General features: G+C 45.8%; 1 protein-coding gene across 1 annotated transcript in view; it reads left to right on the top strand.

The window, feature by feature from the left end:
- Positions 1 to 15,360, top strand: part of LOC132766306 (uncharacterized) — a 39,265-nt gene extending 23,905 nt beyond the window's left edge. Inside the window, exons 9-14 of the mRNA XM_067465617.1 lie at positions 1,658 to 1,911; positions 6,889 to 7,155; positions 8,477 to 8,752; positions 9,748 to 10,038; positions 11,934 to 12,014; positions 15,032 to 15,360. Coding sequence (XP_067321718.1) covers positions 1,658 to 1,911; positions 6,889 to 7,155; positions 8,477 to 8,752; positions 9,748 to 10,038; positions 11,934 to 12,014; positions 15,032 to 15,132 — 1,270 coding nt within the window. The 3' untranslated portion in view covers positions 15,133 to 15,360. The remainder of the gene's footprint in view (positions 1 to 1,657; positions 1,912 to 6,888; positions 7,156 to 8,476; positions 8,753 to 9,747; positions 10,039 to 11,933; positions 12,015 to 15,031) is intronic.
- The last annotated feature ends 1,890 nt before the right edge of the window (positions 15,361 to 17,250 follow it).

The raw sequence follows: 17,250 nt of genomic DNA on the forward strand, positions 1-17,250 counted from the left end.
GGAGTTCAGAATGCTCTTTGATTGTAGGTGGACTATAAATCCCAGCAAGGAAAACTCCCAAATGTCAAGGTCTATTTTCCTCAAATTCCACCAGTGTTCACATTTGGGCATATTGAGTGTTTGTGCCAAGTTTGGTCCAGATCCATCATTATTTGAGTGCACAGGGCTCTCTGGACGTAGCTGAACTACAAATCCAGAGCTCAAGGTCAATTCCCACCAAACCCTTCCAGTATTTTCTGTTGGTCATGGGAGTTCTGTATGCCAAGATTGGTTCAATTCAATCGTTGATGGAGTTCAGAGTGCTCTTTAACTGTAGATGAACTATAAATCCCAGCAACAACTCCCAAATGTCAAGGTCTATTTTCCCCAAATTCCACCAGTGTTCACATCTGGGGCATATTGAGTCTTCGTGCCAAGTTTGTGTCCAGATCCATCATTGTTTGACTCCACAGTGCTCATGGGAGTTCTGCATGCCAAGATTGGTTCAGTTGCATCGTTGGTGGAGTTCAGAATGCTCTCGGATTGTAAGTGAACTATACATCCCAGCAACTATTATCTACAGTCCTTCTCTACCAAAGGGGGACTCAGTGGATCTCAACCTTCCTAACTATTTATTTATTTATTTATTTATTTACTGTACTTGTATACCGCTGTTTCTCAGCCTAGCTGGCGACTCAACACGGTTTACAACAAAATACAAAATACAATAGTCAGCAGTATACAATTTAAAACCATAAAAGCATAATAAACAATATTCGCACATCAATAACAATCCAATGCATCTCCTGACTAAAATCGTGATCCAGTTTCGTCATCCATATTACCATTCCTGTAATCATCACATTCATTGCACCGATTAACCAAATGCCTGTCCGAACATCCAGGTTTTTAGTCTTCTTCGGAACACCATCAGCGAGGGGGCTGATCTTACCTCCATGGGAAGGGCGTTCCATAGCCGAGGGGCCACCACAGAAAAGGCCCTGTCTCTAGTCCCCGCCAGCCGCACCTGTGAAGCAGGCGGGATAGAGAGCAGGGCCTCCCCAGAAGATCTTAGGGTCCTGGTGGGCTGATAGGCCGAGATACGTTCGGATAGGTAGGTTGGGCCAGAACTGTTTAGGGCTTTAAAGGCCAACGCCAGCACTTTGAATTGAGCCCGGTAGCAAATCGGCAGCCAGTGGAGCTGGTGCAGCAGAGGAGTGGTATGCTCCCTGCGCTCCGCTCCTGTTAGTAACATGGCTGCTGACCGTTGGACTAATTGGAGCTTCCGAGCCGTCTTCAAAGGCATCCCCACGTAGAGAGCGTTGCAGTAGTCTACACGGGATGTAACCAGAGCGTGGACTACCGTGGCCAAGTCAGACTTCCCACTACAACTCCCAAATGACAAAATCACCCCCCCCCCCCCCAGCTCCACCAATATTCAAATGTGGGCCTATTGGGTATTTGTGCCAAATTTGGTTCAGTGAATGAGCATACCTTCTGCAGATCAGATATTTATATTATGATTCAAAAGAGTTATGGAGTAGCAATGAAAATAATGTTATGGTTGTCACCACAAGATGAGGAACTGTATTAAGGGGTCACAGCATTAGGAAGGTTGAGATCCACTGCATTACAGATTCAGAAACCCCTCTGCATTTTATGGGGTGGCGTAAACCAGTCACAAACTGGTCTTGAATCAGTTTCCTCCGGCTGCCTGGCAGGCGAGGCAGGGCTCTCCTCTCTCTCTCTCTTTCTCTTTCCTGGTGCGACTTGGCTTGGGAAGCTCTTCCTCGCTCGCCCTTGCAGACTGGCGTCCAGATGGAGTGATCAGGGGACGGAACCGGGTCAAACCTCGGATGATGGCCCCAATGGGTCCGCTCTGGGGGCTGCTGGGGGTGGCAGTCCCTCTGCTGATGGAGGTCGGGCTTGGAGGTGCGTCAAGGCGGAGGAGGCGCGGTGGGCGCACCGGTGGAGAGGGAGCTGGTTTCCATCCTGAAGGTGGTTTGGGGTGGGCAAAAGGGGGGCTCGGGGGGAAATAAACTTCCTTTCTAGCCTTCCCAATGGGGAGGGGTCTTCTATGCTTGGAAAAGTAACTTCGGGCATTGGGAAAGTTACTTTTCCAAGCATGGAAAGGTTGCTTTTTGGAGCTCTTTTGGTCACCTTTTGGGGACATGATGTTTTCAAAAATGGGGTCTGGGAAAAAGTAACCTTTTGGAAAGTCAGAAACACCACCTCCTTTTGAGGAAGTTACATTTTACAGCTTGGAAAGGTTATGCTTTCTAAGGTGGAGCCTGGGAAAGTTACTCAGCTTGAGGACGTTACTTTTGGCATTTGGAAAGTTACCCTTTCAAGCCTAGAAAAGCCACTTTTCTTGGTGTTCTGAGTCACCTTTTGGGGACATTATGTTTTGGCAAGAGTGGCATCTGGAAAAAAAGTAACTTTTGGGATCTTGGAAACATCCCCACCTTGGGGGAAGTTACATGTTTTCAGATTGGAAAGGTTATGCTTTCTAGGGTGGAGTCTGATAAAGTTACTCGGCTTGAGAACGTTACTTTTGGCATTTGAAAAGTTACCTGTTCAGGTTGCGTTTTGGAGCTCTTTTGGTCACCAAAAGACCAAAAGTGGGATCTGGGAAAAAGTAACGTTTGGGATCTCAGAAACATCACCTCCTTGTGGGAAGTTACCTTTGAAAACTTGGGAAAGTTACATTATGGAATTAAGGGAGGTATTGAGCTCAGAAGACACACTTTTGTGCCATTTGGAAAGATTCCTTTTCTAGGTACAGCCTGGGAGAGTGGCTTTTGAGAGCTTGGAAAAGTTACCTTTTCTCCTGGAGAAGTTACATTGTGCAACTAGGAAAGGTTATACTGTCTAGTGTGGAGCCTGAGAAAGTTACTCGGCTTGAGAACGTTACTTTTGGCATTAGGAAAGTTACTTTTCCAGGCATGGAAAGGTTGCTTTTTGGAGCTCTTTTGGTCACCTTTTGGAAACATGTTTTCAAAAATGGGGTCTGGGAAAAAGTAACCATTTGGAAAGTCAGAAACGTCACCTCCTTTTGAGGAAGTTACATTTTACAGCTTGGAAAGGTTACGCTTTCTAAGGTAGAGCCCGGGAAAGTTACTCAGCTCGAGGACGTTACTTTTGGCATTAGGAAAGTTACCCTTTCAAGCCCAGAAAGGCCACTTTTCTTGGTATTATGAGTCACCTTTTGGGGACACTATGTTTTGGCAAGAGTGGGATCTGGGAAAAAGTAACTTTTGGGATCTTGGGGGAAGTTACATTTTTTCAGCTAGGAAAGGTTATGCTTTCTAGGGTGGAGTCTGAGAAAGTTACTCAGCTTGAGAACGTTACTTTTGGCATTTGGAAAGTTACCTGTTCAGGTTGCATTTTTTGGAGCTCTTTTGGTCACCTTTTGGGGACATTATGTTTTCAAGAGTGGGATCTGGGAAAAAGTAACGTTTGGAATCTCGGAAACATCACCTCCTTGTGGGAAGTTACCTTTGAATACTTGGGAAAGTTACATTATGGAATTAAAAAAGGTATTGAGCTCAGAAGACACACTTTTGTGCCATTTGGAAGGATTCCTTTTCTAGGTACAGCCTGGGAGAGTGGCTTTTGAGAGCTTGGAAAAGTTACTTTTTCTTCTGGAGAAGTTACATTGTGCAACTAGGATAGGTTATACTGTCTAGGGTGGAGCCTGAGAAAGTTACTCGGCTTGAGAACGTTACTTTTGGCATTTGGAAAGTTACTTTTCCAGGCATGGAAAGGTTGCGTTTTGGACCTCTTTTGGTCACCTTTTGGGGACATTAACTCGTAAAGAGTAACATTTGGGATCTCAGAAACATCACCTCCTTGTGTGAAGTTACCTTTGAAAACCTGGGAAAGTTACATTACTAAAAGTAAACTTAGAAGACACACTTTTGTGCCATTTGGAAGGATTCTTTTCCTAGCTGTAACTTGGGAGAGTGGCTTTTGGGAGCTCAGAAAAGTTACTTTTTCTCATGGAGAAGTTACGTTTTACAACTAGGAATGGTTACTCAAGGGTGGAGTCTGGGAAAGTTACTCAGCTTGGAAAAATTACTTCAGGCATTTGGAAAGTTACCTTTTCAAGTATGGCAGGGTTGCATTTTTGGAGTTCTTTGGTCCTTTTGGACATTATTGTGATTGTTGTTGTTATTATATTTTGAAGGATGTAGTAGTGGATACATTTCTATACTTTGTTATATATATTGTCTCACTATATTTATATATATATATATATATATATATATATATATATATATATACTTTGAAGGTGATTTTCCAGCTTCTTGGCAGAATGGGATTGGACTGGATGGCCCACGAGGCCTCTTCCAACTCTAAGATTCTATGATTGTATACATACATATGTGTATATAGTGCAAAACGGATAAATGAAACTGCAGAAACTGGTTTCATGGATATAGCGATCGTATTGTAGTTGTAAGGAGCTGCTTAAAAACTGTCTTAAATGATCAAGGGTCTGGAGAACAAGCCCTATGAGGAGTGGCTTGAGGAGCTGGGCATGTTTAGCCTGAAGAAGAGAAGGCAGAGAGGAGATATGATAGCCATGTATAAATATGTGAGAGGAAGCCACAGGGAGGAGGAGGGAGCAAGCATGTTTTCTGCTTCCCTGGAGACTAGGACGCAAGGGAACAATGGCTTCAAACTACAAGAGAGGAGATTCCATTTGAACATGAGGAAGAACTTCCTGACTGTGAGAGTCTTTCAGCAGGGGAACTCTCTGCCCCGGAGTGTGGTGAAGGCTTTTAAACAGAGGCTGGTTGGCCATCTGTCAGGGGTGATTTGAATGCAATATTCCTGCTTCTTGGCAGAATGGGGTTGGACTGGATGATTGCCCAGGAGGTCTCTTCCAACTCTTGGATTCTATGATTCTATGTCACCTGCATGTAGGCCAAGGAAGTGGTTTCCTAACTGACACCAGGGCAAACCACAGAGTTCCTTTGCCCCAATTCGGAGAAACATGTAGATGCTTTTAAAAATTCGTGACATTTCCTTCCTTCCTGTTTCAGGAAAGTCTAGAAGCAAAAGCACAAGGCTGTAGGTGAGGAAAATAAAACCATGTACGTACAAAACCCACCAAGGAGCAATATCTTCATTTTGGTTGCTTTGGCTTTTATGTTTTTGAGCTGCTTTGGGTCTCGGTCTTGAGGAGAATTGGGGTAGAAATAATAACAACAACAACAACAACAACAACAGCAATAACAACAACAATGCAGGTTGGGTATCCCTTATCTGGAATTCTGAAATATTCCCAAACTGAACAAAATCTGGCTACCAGTATTTAAAAAACTCTAAAACTGCAACAGCACAACAACAGAGAGGAAACAAACAAGGACCTCTAATCACCTCTCAACAAAAGTTTGCTCCAGGCACAGTCAGGCCATTATATGCTAATCAAGATGGTCAGTTGAAACATTCACACCTAGCTCCAGCAGACAAGAGTCCTTTGTCCCACCCTGGTCTTTCTACAGATATATAAACCCCTTTTCCTAGTTCCAACAGATCTCACTACCTCTGAGGATGCTTGCCATAGAGGCAGGTGAAACGTCAGGAGAGAATGCCTCTAGAACATGACCATATAGCCCGAAAAAACCTACAACAACCCACTGAAAATTATTCTTCTGCGTGCCTGAAATAGTAATACCTCTGCAAGAAGCAGTGGGTAATTTTCCGGGCTGCCTGACCATTTTCTAGAAGCATTCTTTCCTGACATTTCACCCACATGTATGACAGGCATCCTCAGAGGTTGGGAGGTCTGTTGGAAACTAGGCAAGTGGGATTTATATATATTCCTGTGGAATGATGTCCAGGGTAGGAGAAAGAACTGTTGCTTGTTTGAGGAGAATGTCGCAATTGGCCACCTTGATTAGCACTGAACAGCCTTGCAGCTTCAAAGACTGTCTGCTCCCTTCTGGTGAATTCTTCGTTGGAAGGTGTTAGCTGGCCCTGATTGTTTCTTGCCAAGAATTTCGCTGTTTTTTATAGCACTGAATAGCCTTGCAGCTTCAAAGCCTGTCTGCTCCCTTCTGGTGAATTCTTCGTTGGAAGGTGTTAGCTGGCCCTGATTGATTCCTGCCTGTAATTTCCCTGTTTTTTGAGTATTACTCTTTATTTACTCTATGCCATGCAACGGTTGACAAGTCTACATAGGGAGCACCAAATGCAGTAATGCCCAGACACAAATCAAAGAACACAAAAAGCACTGAGAAGTCAGACATAGCAGAACAGCTGATGAACCAACCTGGACACAGCATATTATTGGAGAACACAGAAATGATGGACCGCTCTCACAACTACCATGTCAGGCTACACAGAGAAGCCATTGAAATCCACAAGAAGCAGGTGGGGAATTTCAGTAGAAAGGAGGAAACCATGAACATGAACACAATCTGGCTACCAGTATTAATAAAAACTCTAGAAATAAAGACCAACACTCAGAAAACAGGGGAATTCCAGACATGAAACAATCAGGGCCAGCTGACATCTCCCAACAAAGGATTTCCCCAGGCAGGATGCACCCAGGTTTTGAAGTTGCAAGGCCATTCAGTGCTAATTGAGGTGCCCAATTGCAACATTTGCATTTGCCTCAAGTGGACAAGAGTTCTTTCTCCCACCCAGGACATTGTTCTGCAGATATATAAACCCCACTTTCCTAGTTTCCAACAGACCTCACAACCTCTGAGGATGCCTGCCATAGATGTGGGTGAAATGTCAGGAGAGAATGCTTCTGGAACATGGCCAGACTGCCCAGAAAACTCACAGCAACCCAGTGATACCAGTCATGAAAGCCTTTGACAATACAAAAGGAAACTATTGCTGTTCTAGCAGGGTCCTTGACCATTTTTCCACTTGTCTTCTCTTTTGCAGGCTCTCCTTCGCACTCGCTTAGCTATCTCTTCACGGTGGTATCAGAGCCTGGCCCGGGCCTGCCCCAGTTCATGGTCAGCGGCCACTTTGACGGACAGCTTTTTGCTTTCTATGACAGCGAGAGGCGGAGTGGGGTCCCCCGGACGGAGTGGATGGTGGAGATGGACCCCGGATACTGGGACTGGCTGAACCGGAACGCGAGGAATGCGGAGCAGATCTTCAAGTGGCAGATGGGCACCGTGATGCGCCACTACAACCACAGCGGAGGTGGGCAGAGAAACCTGGGACCCCATCCATGAGAAGGGACACGGGAGCCATGTTTCAATATTGGGAAGTGTGCGTTGTAGCTCAGCCAGCTGAGGATGTTGATGAGGGGTCTGAGGGTTCAGGGCCTCCAGCTGAGGATGTTGATGAGAGATCTGGGGGTGCAAGGCCTTTTCAGACAGAGGGGATATTGGAACAGGAAGGCAGTTCCCCAGTTGGTAGAACGGAGGACTTTTTGTGTGAAAATGAGACTGTTTTGACGAATGATAGGCTGGAAGAAAGGTTAGATTGAGAGACAAGACTGCTTCTCCGTGGGAAGAATTCCAGGTGCAAGTCAGGCAATGGGAAAAGCAGCCGAAGGGCCAAAGGAATGCTTTCATGCATTGCTGCCCTTATTAACGGGGGAAAACGGCTTTCAGTTTTTCACATCAAGCAACTTTGCAATTAGAGCAAGGATCTTTTGCCTTCCTCCCTTCAAGTCATATCCTGTTCAAGTTTTGCTTTAAATCTTGGGGATTTTACCCTTACCCATTGTTGGCTCAAGTTAAACATGAGCCAACAATGTGATGTGGCGGCAAAAAAAGCCAATGGGATTTTGGCCTGCATCAATAGGAGCATAGTGTCTAGATCTAGGGAAATCATGCTACCCCTCTATTCCGCTTTGGTTAGACCACACCTGGAATATTGTATCCAATTCTGGGCACCACAATTCAAGAGAGATATTGACAAGCTGGAATGTGTCCAGAGGAGGGCGACTAAAATGATCAAGGGTCTGGAGAACAAGCCCTATGAGGAGCGGCTTAAGGAGCTGGGCATGTTTAGCCTGAAGAAGAGAAGGCTGAGGAGATATGATAGCCATGTATAAATATGTGAGAGGAAGCCACAGGGAGGAGGAGGGAGCAAGCTTGTTTTCTGCTTCCTTCGAGACTAGGACGCAATGGAACAATGGCTTCAAACTACAAGAAAGGAGATTCCATCTGAACACTAGGAAGAACTTCCTGACAGTGAGAGCTGTTCAGCAGTGGAACTCTCTGCCCCGGAGTGTGGTGGAGGCTCCTTCTTTGGAAGCTTTTAAACAGAGGCTGGATGGCCATCTGTCAGGGATGATTTGAATGCAATATTCCTGCTTCTTGGCAGAATGGGGTTGGACTGGATGGCCCATCTCTTCCAACTCTAGGATTCTAGGATTCTATGAACCCCATTCTGTCAGGTAGGGAGACATGATCAAAGCCCTCCCGACAGATGTCCATCCAGCCCCTGCTTACGAACCTCTAGAAAAGGAGACCCCCAACACCCTGCTGACTGTCCCCCTCTTTCGTTTCAGGGCTTCACACCATGCAGTGGGTCTTCAGCTGCACCTTGAGCGAAGACGGGCTCAAGGGAGGGTCCAATAAGTTCAGTTACGACGGGAGGGAGGCCCTGAGCTTCGACAAGGAGACCCTGCGTTGGACGGCCAGTGACTCCGTGGCCGAGGGCTACAAAGAGAAGTGGGAGACCGAAGCCGGGCGGACCCAGCGCTCCAAGGTCTACCTGGAGGAGAAGTGCATCTCCATGCTGCGCAAACACCTGGAAGTGGGGAAGGAGGCGGCCAGGAAGAGAGGTGAGGAGGGGAGGTTGCAACGGGTGCAGGTTGCATCTCCACTGTAGAGTTTAATGCGGTATGACATCACTTGAACTTACTGGGTCCAATGCTATGGAAATCTGGGAAAGGTAATTTGGTGAGGCAACCAGCACCCCTTAGCAAGTGTTCGTTTATTGTATCAGAAGCGAACCAAGGGTACAGTTGTAATGTATTTAAAACCAGAACCTTTGACCTATGAAGCTTGTTAACTTGATTTCCAGCATATGTGTTTTGATAAAGTAACCTGACACACATGGAAGTTTACTCTTTGAAATGCAGAGCAACGTATATAGCATTCATGTGAACACTTTCATTGACTCACACAATGTCCTTTGAGAGAGATTCAAATGGTTCTTAGATGTCCACGTTGGAAGATCTTCTTCCAGCATGGCTGAAACATAACTTGTCTCTGTAAGCTCCTGCTCAGCTAACATCCTAAATATGTAACAGTTGCCAAAACTCCCAGGCTCAGCTAGCCTCTCGGACATAGTCCAACCAATCAGTTTCATGCTTTGAATTTTCAGTTAACACACTCACCAACTGATTTTTTACATACTCCAACAAGTTCCATTGTTGAACAACTCTTACAGTCAGGAAGTTCTTCCTAATGTTGAGGTGGAACCATCTATGATTTCTGGTGTTGTATACAATTCATCAAGACAGGGGGGTGTTTTGTACAGAGTGAACATTAGAATTATGGAGCTGAGAGAGACTTCAAGGGCCATCTAGTCCAGCCCTTTCGACCATGCAGGAAAACACAATCAAAGTCCTCCTGACAGATGGCCATTCAGCCTTTTCTTAAACCAATCAGAGAAGGAGACTTTGACATCATATTCCATGGTCAAATAGACCTTCCTAGTAGTCAGGTGAAATCTCTTCCTGACATTTGAATCTATTGCTCCACTCCAGATTAGCAGAAAATAAGCCTGCAAGTCATATTATCACAGCCTGAAATTGCATTGGCTTTTCCACAGTGGCTCCATCTGTGAAGGTGACCCACAAACCGGACATCGGAGGCCTGGAGACTCTGGTTTGCCACATCCACGGCTTCTACCCGAAGGACATTGATGCCACGTGGAGGAAGGACGAGGAGGTCCAGGAGCAGGAAACCCTCCGGGGAAATGTCATCCCGAACTCAGATGGGACCTATAATACCTGGATCAGCATCGAGGTCGACACGGAGGACAGGGACAAGTACCAGTGCCACGTGGAACACGACAGCCTGCCGGAAGGGCCAGGATCCGATCTGCAAGTGGAGATCTGTGGTAAAGGGCCATAGGGTTGAGGTTATGGGAAAATAGGATTGTTTCTCTTGTGCTTTCAAGTGGTTTCCAAGTTATGGCATTTTCTGGGGCCGGGAGAGTGTGGCTCACCCAGGGACACGCAGTGGGTTTTCATGGCGGAGTGTGCATTTGATCCCTGATCTTCAGATTCATAATTCAATAGCATAATTATTGTCGTAGCCTTAAAGGCTCCTAGAGTTGGAAGAGAACCGCAAGGGCCACCCAGTCCAACCCCATTCTGTCAGGCAGAAGGCACCATCTATTGATTGATTGATTGATGTACTGTGTTTATACCCCGCCCTTCTCACCCTGAAGGGAACTCAGAGTGGCTTACAGTTCGGCAACAATTCAATGCCACATAAATAGACATACAAATAAAACATATACATTAAAACTATGGAATTGAAACATCTTAACATTAAAACTAAAAGGTGTCTTGTGTCCAAATTTGGTGTCAATTCGTCCAGTGGTTTTTGAGTTCTGGTAATCCCACAAACGAACGTTACATTTTTATTTATATAGATTTATTTATTTATTTTGTCAAAGGCTTTCATGGTTGGAATCACTGGGTTGTTGTAGGTTTTTTCGGGCTATAAGGCCATGTTCTAGAGGCATTTTCTCCTGACGTTTCGCCTGCATCTATGGCAAGCATCCTCAGTGGTAGTGAGGTCTGTTGGAACTAGGAAAAAAGGGGTTTATATATGTGTGGAATGACCAGGGTGGGACAAAGGACTCTTGTCTGCTGGAGCTAGGTGTGAATGTTTCAACTGACCACCTTGATTAGCATTTGATGGCCTGTCAGTGCCTGGAGCAATCTTTTGTTGAGAGGTGATTAGATGTCCTTGTTTGTTTCCTCTCTGTTGTTGTGCTGTTCTAATTTTAGAGTTTTTTTTAATACTGGTAGCCAGATTTTGTTTATTTTCATGGTTTGCTCCTTTCTGTTGAAATTGTCCACATGCTTCTTGTGGATTTCAATGGCTTCTCTGTGTCGTCTGACATGGTGGTTGTTGGTGTGGTCCAGCATTTCTGTGTTCTCCAATAATCTGCTGTGTCCAGGCTGGTTCCTCAGGTGCTCTGCTATGGCTGACTTCTCTGGTTGAAGGACTCTGCAGTGCCTTTCATGTCCCTTGATTCGTGTTTGGGCAATGCTGTGTTTGGTGGTCCCTATGTAGACTTGTCCACAGCTGCATGGTATATGAACAAAATCTGGCTACCAGTATTTAAAAAACCTCTAAAATTAGAACAGCACAACAATAGAGAGGAAACAAACAAGGACACCTAATCAGTAATCACCTCTCAACAAAAGATTGCTCCAGGCACTGCCAGGCCATCAAATGCTAATCAAGGTGGTCAGTTGAAACATTCACACCTAGCTCCAGCAGACAAGAGTCCTTTGCCCCACCCTGGTCATTCCACAGATATATAAACCCATTTTCCTAGTTCCAACAGACCTCACTCCCTCTGAGGATGCTTGCCATAGATGCAGGCGAAACGTCAGGAGAGAATGCCTCTAGAACATGGTCATATAGCCCAAAAAAACCTACAACAACCCATTTATTTATTATTTACAGTATTAATATACTGCCTTTGTCACTCCTGGGGGGACTCAAAGCAGTATTATTCCAAATGAGGTCTGACCTAAGCAGAACAGAGTGGGACTATGGCTTCCCTCAATGGGAACACTCACCTGGATGGTTCCCAGAATTGCATTGGCCTTTTTAGCTGCCGGATCAGACTCTTGACTCATGTTCATCTTGTGGTCTCCTAAGACTCCGAGATCCCTTTTACGTGGACTGTTGTCAAGCTAGGACAATGCATGTCATTCATGTTGACTCAAATATGTACATTTCATAATTGATTTTTGTCCCTTGTTTCAGGCACTTCGATTCTTCCCTGGATCATTGTGGGAAGCGTCTTGGCGTTCATCCTGATCCTGGTGTTGGTTTTCATCATCCACAGTAAGTAGGGCCTGAAGAAATGGCAGGAGTTGGGAGGAAGGTGGGAGGAAGGGGCCCCATCCATGAAACCTTAGGAAAGGGTCGCTCTCAGTCAGAGTGGACTTCAAGGCAGTGCAACAAGAGAGGCATCATAGTGCCACGATCTGAGCATCAAATCATAGAGTTGGAAGAGACCTCATGGGCCATCCAGTCCAACTCCATTGCGCTGGTATGGCTGTACCAGGAGCTCCAACTTTATTTTCTTTCTGTTATCTGTTTGCAGTCATAGGGCAGGCCACCTGTCTATCATAATTAAGCTTTGGTTCCGCCCCTTGTTCAGGGCTCTGGGAGGGAAAGGAGCCATTTTTTGGTCAGTCTCACACAAGGAAGCTAAACTATAGGACGTTGACCAGCTCGTCCTGTAGAAAAGCTTATTTTCTCAAAACTATCCAGGGAAAAAGGAGCATCCAGGGAAACAGAGCTTCCAGGGAAAAGGAAATTCCAGGGAAAAGGTCCCAAGGCTCTGGCTGAGAGCTCACAGCCTCTCAGCCTCACTGCAATCAGAGGGAAAACAGCCCTGAAGTTTCAAAGAATTATCTGAGGGAGGACAGCATTACAGATCCACGGAACTCCAGCTGAAATATCTTCAAGCCTCGGCTGGTAGGTCTACTCGATACCCAGATGCATTTGGAATCGGTAGTAGGACCCACACCGATGAGGCATAGATAGTAAACAGCCTGGGAGAGGTTAAATAGGGTTTAAGTACAGTTAATCAAAGTTAGGTACCAGTCCATTGAGGACTAGACTAAGAAAGCCTTGAAGTGTTGTTTGAACCATTGAAGATTTGTTGTTTGTTCCATAATAAAGACTTTGCTGTATCATTAAAGACTCTAAAGACCATCACTTCAGAAAAATCCCTAAGAACCTCTCTTTGAGGCGCTCTGGCTTCCCGCTGGGCTTAAAGTATACGTCTTATATAAAAGTACAGCTGTTACAGGCCCAGCGCGCAACAGAACACCCATTGTGCCAAGAAGCAGGAAGAGCATTGGACAAGGGCTCGAATGGACCAGGGTTCGAATCTCAACTCAGGCATGGATCCCCATTTGGTGACCTTGGGCAAGTCACACTGTCTCAGCCTCGGACCAATAGTGGTGAATCCCCTCCAAACAAAACGCCCCAATAAACTCCTTGATAACTTCATCGCAAGGTCACCATCAGTCAGAAACAACTTGAAAATTCATAGCAACTGAAACTTTCCTTGAACTAAAGCAGTGGTTCCCAACATTTTTTGACCAGGGCCCACTTGACCAGAGACTACTTTGACCAGGGACCACTCTCCAACATTAGTACCAAAAGGGGCGGGGCTGGTCAACTCTGCGGAAAGGAGCAGAAACAAAACAAAACAAAGCAAAATAAAATAAAATAAAGAGGAAGGGGTTTGCTGACAGGATTTTCATTCTCATGGCCCACTGCTAGGCCGTGGTCCACAAGTTGAGAACCACTGGTGTCAGGACCCAGATGCCTTCAAACATGCCAGACACAATTCAAATGGTAAAACACAGCTTTATTGATAACAAAAAGTCTTGAAAAGCACTTAACTGCAGTGCTGAAGTCTATTGGAGTAGTTTGACACCAAAATTGAGTCAATAGAGCAAACTAAAATATAATCCGGATTATAGTGTAGACTCTTAATCCAGATTAAACTAAAAATGAAGCAAACTGCTTAAAAATCAATATGTAGCAGAAATACAGTCACTCGAGCAAGAAAATCACAGTTTCAGAACAAAAGAATGTTTCAGTCCCAAAAATATAAACACATAAAGTCCTGAGGTCAATCCGAAGGAATCAAAGCTGGAAAACTGGAAAGCTGGAACAGGAACTCACAAAGCTGGAGCCCAGGACCCAAAGGTGAGAGTTTGGCAAGGCAAAGAGTAAGGTCCCATTTGGACACTTTGCTTCCTGCAACTAGATGTGCCAACAGAACTCCCTTATATCTTAAAGCTCATTGTCAGAGCTTGATGAGCTCCCCACCCTTTCATCATCGCTATCACCTGCTTCCAAGTCTGCAGCTGAATGCCCATCTCTCTACCTTTGCCAATTACTATCAGGGTCAGATTCTGCCAAGAATCACCTGGCTGCCAGTCCCCCATGAACCCCTCGAACTCCTCGCTGGAAGTGGGCTGGTTGCAGATGTCTCTTATATTCTGTACCTGAGTCCAATCCAATTCCTCCCCTTCCATGTCACTTCCAGACCCCGAATCCCCCTCAAAGCCCAAAAAGTCCTCCTCAGAAGTGGGTTCCCTAAGTAACTCTCGAATACGCTTCCTCTGTGCCAAGAAGCAGGAATATTGCATTCAAAGCACCCCTGACAGATGGCCATCCAGCCTCTGTTTAAAAGCTTCCAGAGAAGGAGCCTCCACCACACTCCGGGGCAGAGAGTTCCACTGCTGAACGGCTCTCACAGTCAGGAAGTTCTTCCTAATGTTCAGATGGAATCTCCTCTCTTGTAGTTTGAAGCCATTGTTCCCTTGCGTCCTAGTCTCCAGGGAAGCAGAAAACAAGCTTGCTCCCTCCTCCTCCCTGTGGCTTCCTCTCACATATTTATACATGGCTATCATATCTCCTCTCAGCCTTCTCTTCTTCAGGCTAAACATGCCCAGCTCCTTAAGCCGCTCCTCATAGGGCTTGTTCTCCAGACCCTTGATCATTTTAGTCGCCCTCCTCTGGACACATTCCAGCTTAGAGTCAATGTCTCTCTTGAATTGTGGTGCCCAGAGTTGGACACAATATTCCAGGTGTGGTCTAACCAAAGCGGAATAGAGCATGGGGAGCATGACTTCCCTAGATCTAGACACTAGGCTCCTATTGATGCAGGCCAAATTCGATTAATGGCTTCTAAACTCTTTGGTTGGTGCTCTACTAGGATGCAAGGGAAGGTTTGGAGATTCACATTTGATTATTAATGACCATAAATACAAATCTCCAGGAGTCGTGGGATTCCAAATATGATCCCAGTTTCTAATTTATCTCCTTTCCAGAAATGCGAGGCAGCCAAAACCCTCCAGCGACGAATGCTGAAAGGCAGGAGATGAATCCTCCCCAAAAGAGACGACGTATTTGCAGCTCCGATGCAGAATGACGATGGTTACAGAAACTCTCCTAAGCGTCCCAGAACAAAGATTATTGGGGTTGGGAGTTGCACCGGGCTTCCAGATGACCACATCGTCGGCGTAGATTCAAAGTTGTTGGAAACAGTCCTCCAAAAGTGACCATCGTTGGGTTTGAATGGAAGTTCTGGCTGGGCTCCTCTCTCCTGTGCCAGTCACACTCTGTTTATATGAAGGATCTCAGATGTGTAAAGCAATAATAATAATAATACTTTATTTATCTTTCGCCCTATCTCCCCAAGGGGACTCAGGGCAGATCACAGTACATATACACAGTACATATGCAATGCAATTTTGGATAGACAGGACAGAAACAGACAGAACAGAAAGGAGGTATGTTGTGTTGACGTCCCGCTTTTTTTGGCACCTTGGAGGTTGTGGTGAAATCCAGCCACAGGGGGGTGCTATTGCTCCATCCTCTATGACAGTGGCTCTCAACCTGGGGTTCCCAGATGTTTTTGGCCTACAACTCCCAGAAATCCTAGCCAGTTTACCAGCTGTTAGGATTTCTGGGAATTGAAGGCCAAAAACATCTGGGGACCCCAGGTTGAGAGCTACTGCTGTATGACAAAGAGCCATCTGGACTTTCTCCTTCCTTTTGCTCGCTGGGCATTTTCTGATCTTTTTCTTTATGGTTTTGTAAAACATCTCCCCCACTTTTAGCGGTCCCTAATTTCTCTACTTACAGCTCAAGCCGTTTTCGAACTGCTTAGGTAAACAGTGAACTGGGCTGAGAGTTGGGTGCTCACGCCGACCCAGGGCTTTGAACTTGCAACCTTTCGGTTGATATATCTTATCATTGGTGGTGATTTACCAGCTGTGCTAAAGCTCTTGCAAAAGGGAATTTTACAAGAAAGAGACCGACAAGCCACTTTAAACACCTTCGCAGAAGCATATGAGAAGCTGGACCTGTCATTGAACATCGAGAAAACCAAAGTGCTGTTCCAGCAGACACCAGCCAATCCCTCTCCAATGCCAGAGATATAGTTTAATGGTGTAACATTAGAAAATGTGGACCATTTCCACTCCCTTGGCAGCCACCTCTCCACCAAAGTCAACATTGACACTGAAATTCAACACCGCCTGAGCTCTGCGAGTGCAGCATTTTTCCGAATGAAGCAGAGAGTGTTTGAGGACCGGACATTCGTAGGGATACCAAGGTGCTTGTTTACAAAGCTATTGTCCTCCCAACCCTGCTATATGCCAGCGATACGTGGACTGTCTGCAGACGTCACATGCAACTCCTGGAACGATTCCATCAGCGCTGCCTCCAGAAAATCCTGCAAATCTCTTGGGAAGACAAAGCGGACAAATGTCAGCGTGCTGGAAGAAGCAAAGACCACCAGCACTGAAGTGATGGTCCTCCGCCACCAACTCTGCTGGACCGTCCACGTTGTCCGGATGCCAGACCACCCTCTCCTAAAGCAGTTGCTCTACTCCGAACTCAAGAACGGAAAACGGAATGTTGGTGGGCAGGAAAAGAGATTTAAAGATGGGCTCAAAGCCAACCTTAAAAACTCTGGCATAGACACTGAGAACTGGGAAGCCCTGGCCCTTGAGCGCTCCAGCTGGAGGTCAGCTGTGACCAGCAGTGCTGCGGAATTTGAAGAGGCACGAATAGAGGGTGAAAGAGAGAAATGTGCCAAGAGGAAGGTGCGTCAAGCCAACCCTGACCAGGACTGCCTTCCCTCTGGAAAGCTATGCCCTCACTGTGGGAGAAGAGACAGGTCAAAAAGAGGGCTCCAGAGTCACCTACAGACCCACCAGGACACTACATCATCCTCGGACTACGAGGGATCGCCTAAGTAAGTAAAAAGGGGAGTAAAATTAACTCTAATCTCTCCTGGGTCCGTTGAGACTTCAGCGAGGGAAGAGAGTTTGAAAAGCAAGTTGTTTATTTACTCTGGCCAAAGTAAAGGTGCGCGGATCTGCTCGTTGCAGAAAGGAAAGCCCGGCACACCCCTCTCCTTTGTTTGCCCATCTCTTATACACATGTACAAACAAATTATACATCATCTGACTTTAACAGTGGAAAGGTACAGCACTGAGGCAATGGTGCCCCTCCCCTCTCTGTACCTGTTCCCTACATT

Source organism: Anolis sagrei, chromosome 2 (assembly GCF_037176765.1).
Source record: "Anolis sagrei isolate rAnoSag1 chromosome 2, rAnoSag1.mat, whole genome shotgun sequence".
NCBI lineage: Eukaryota > Metazoa > Chordata > Lepidosauria > Squamata > Dactyloidae > Anolis > Anolis sagrei.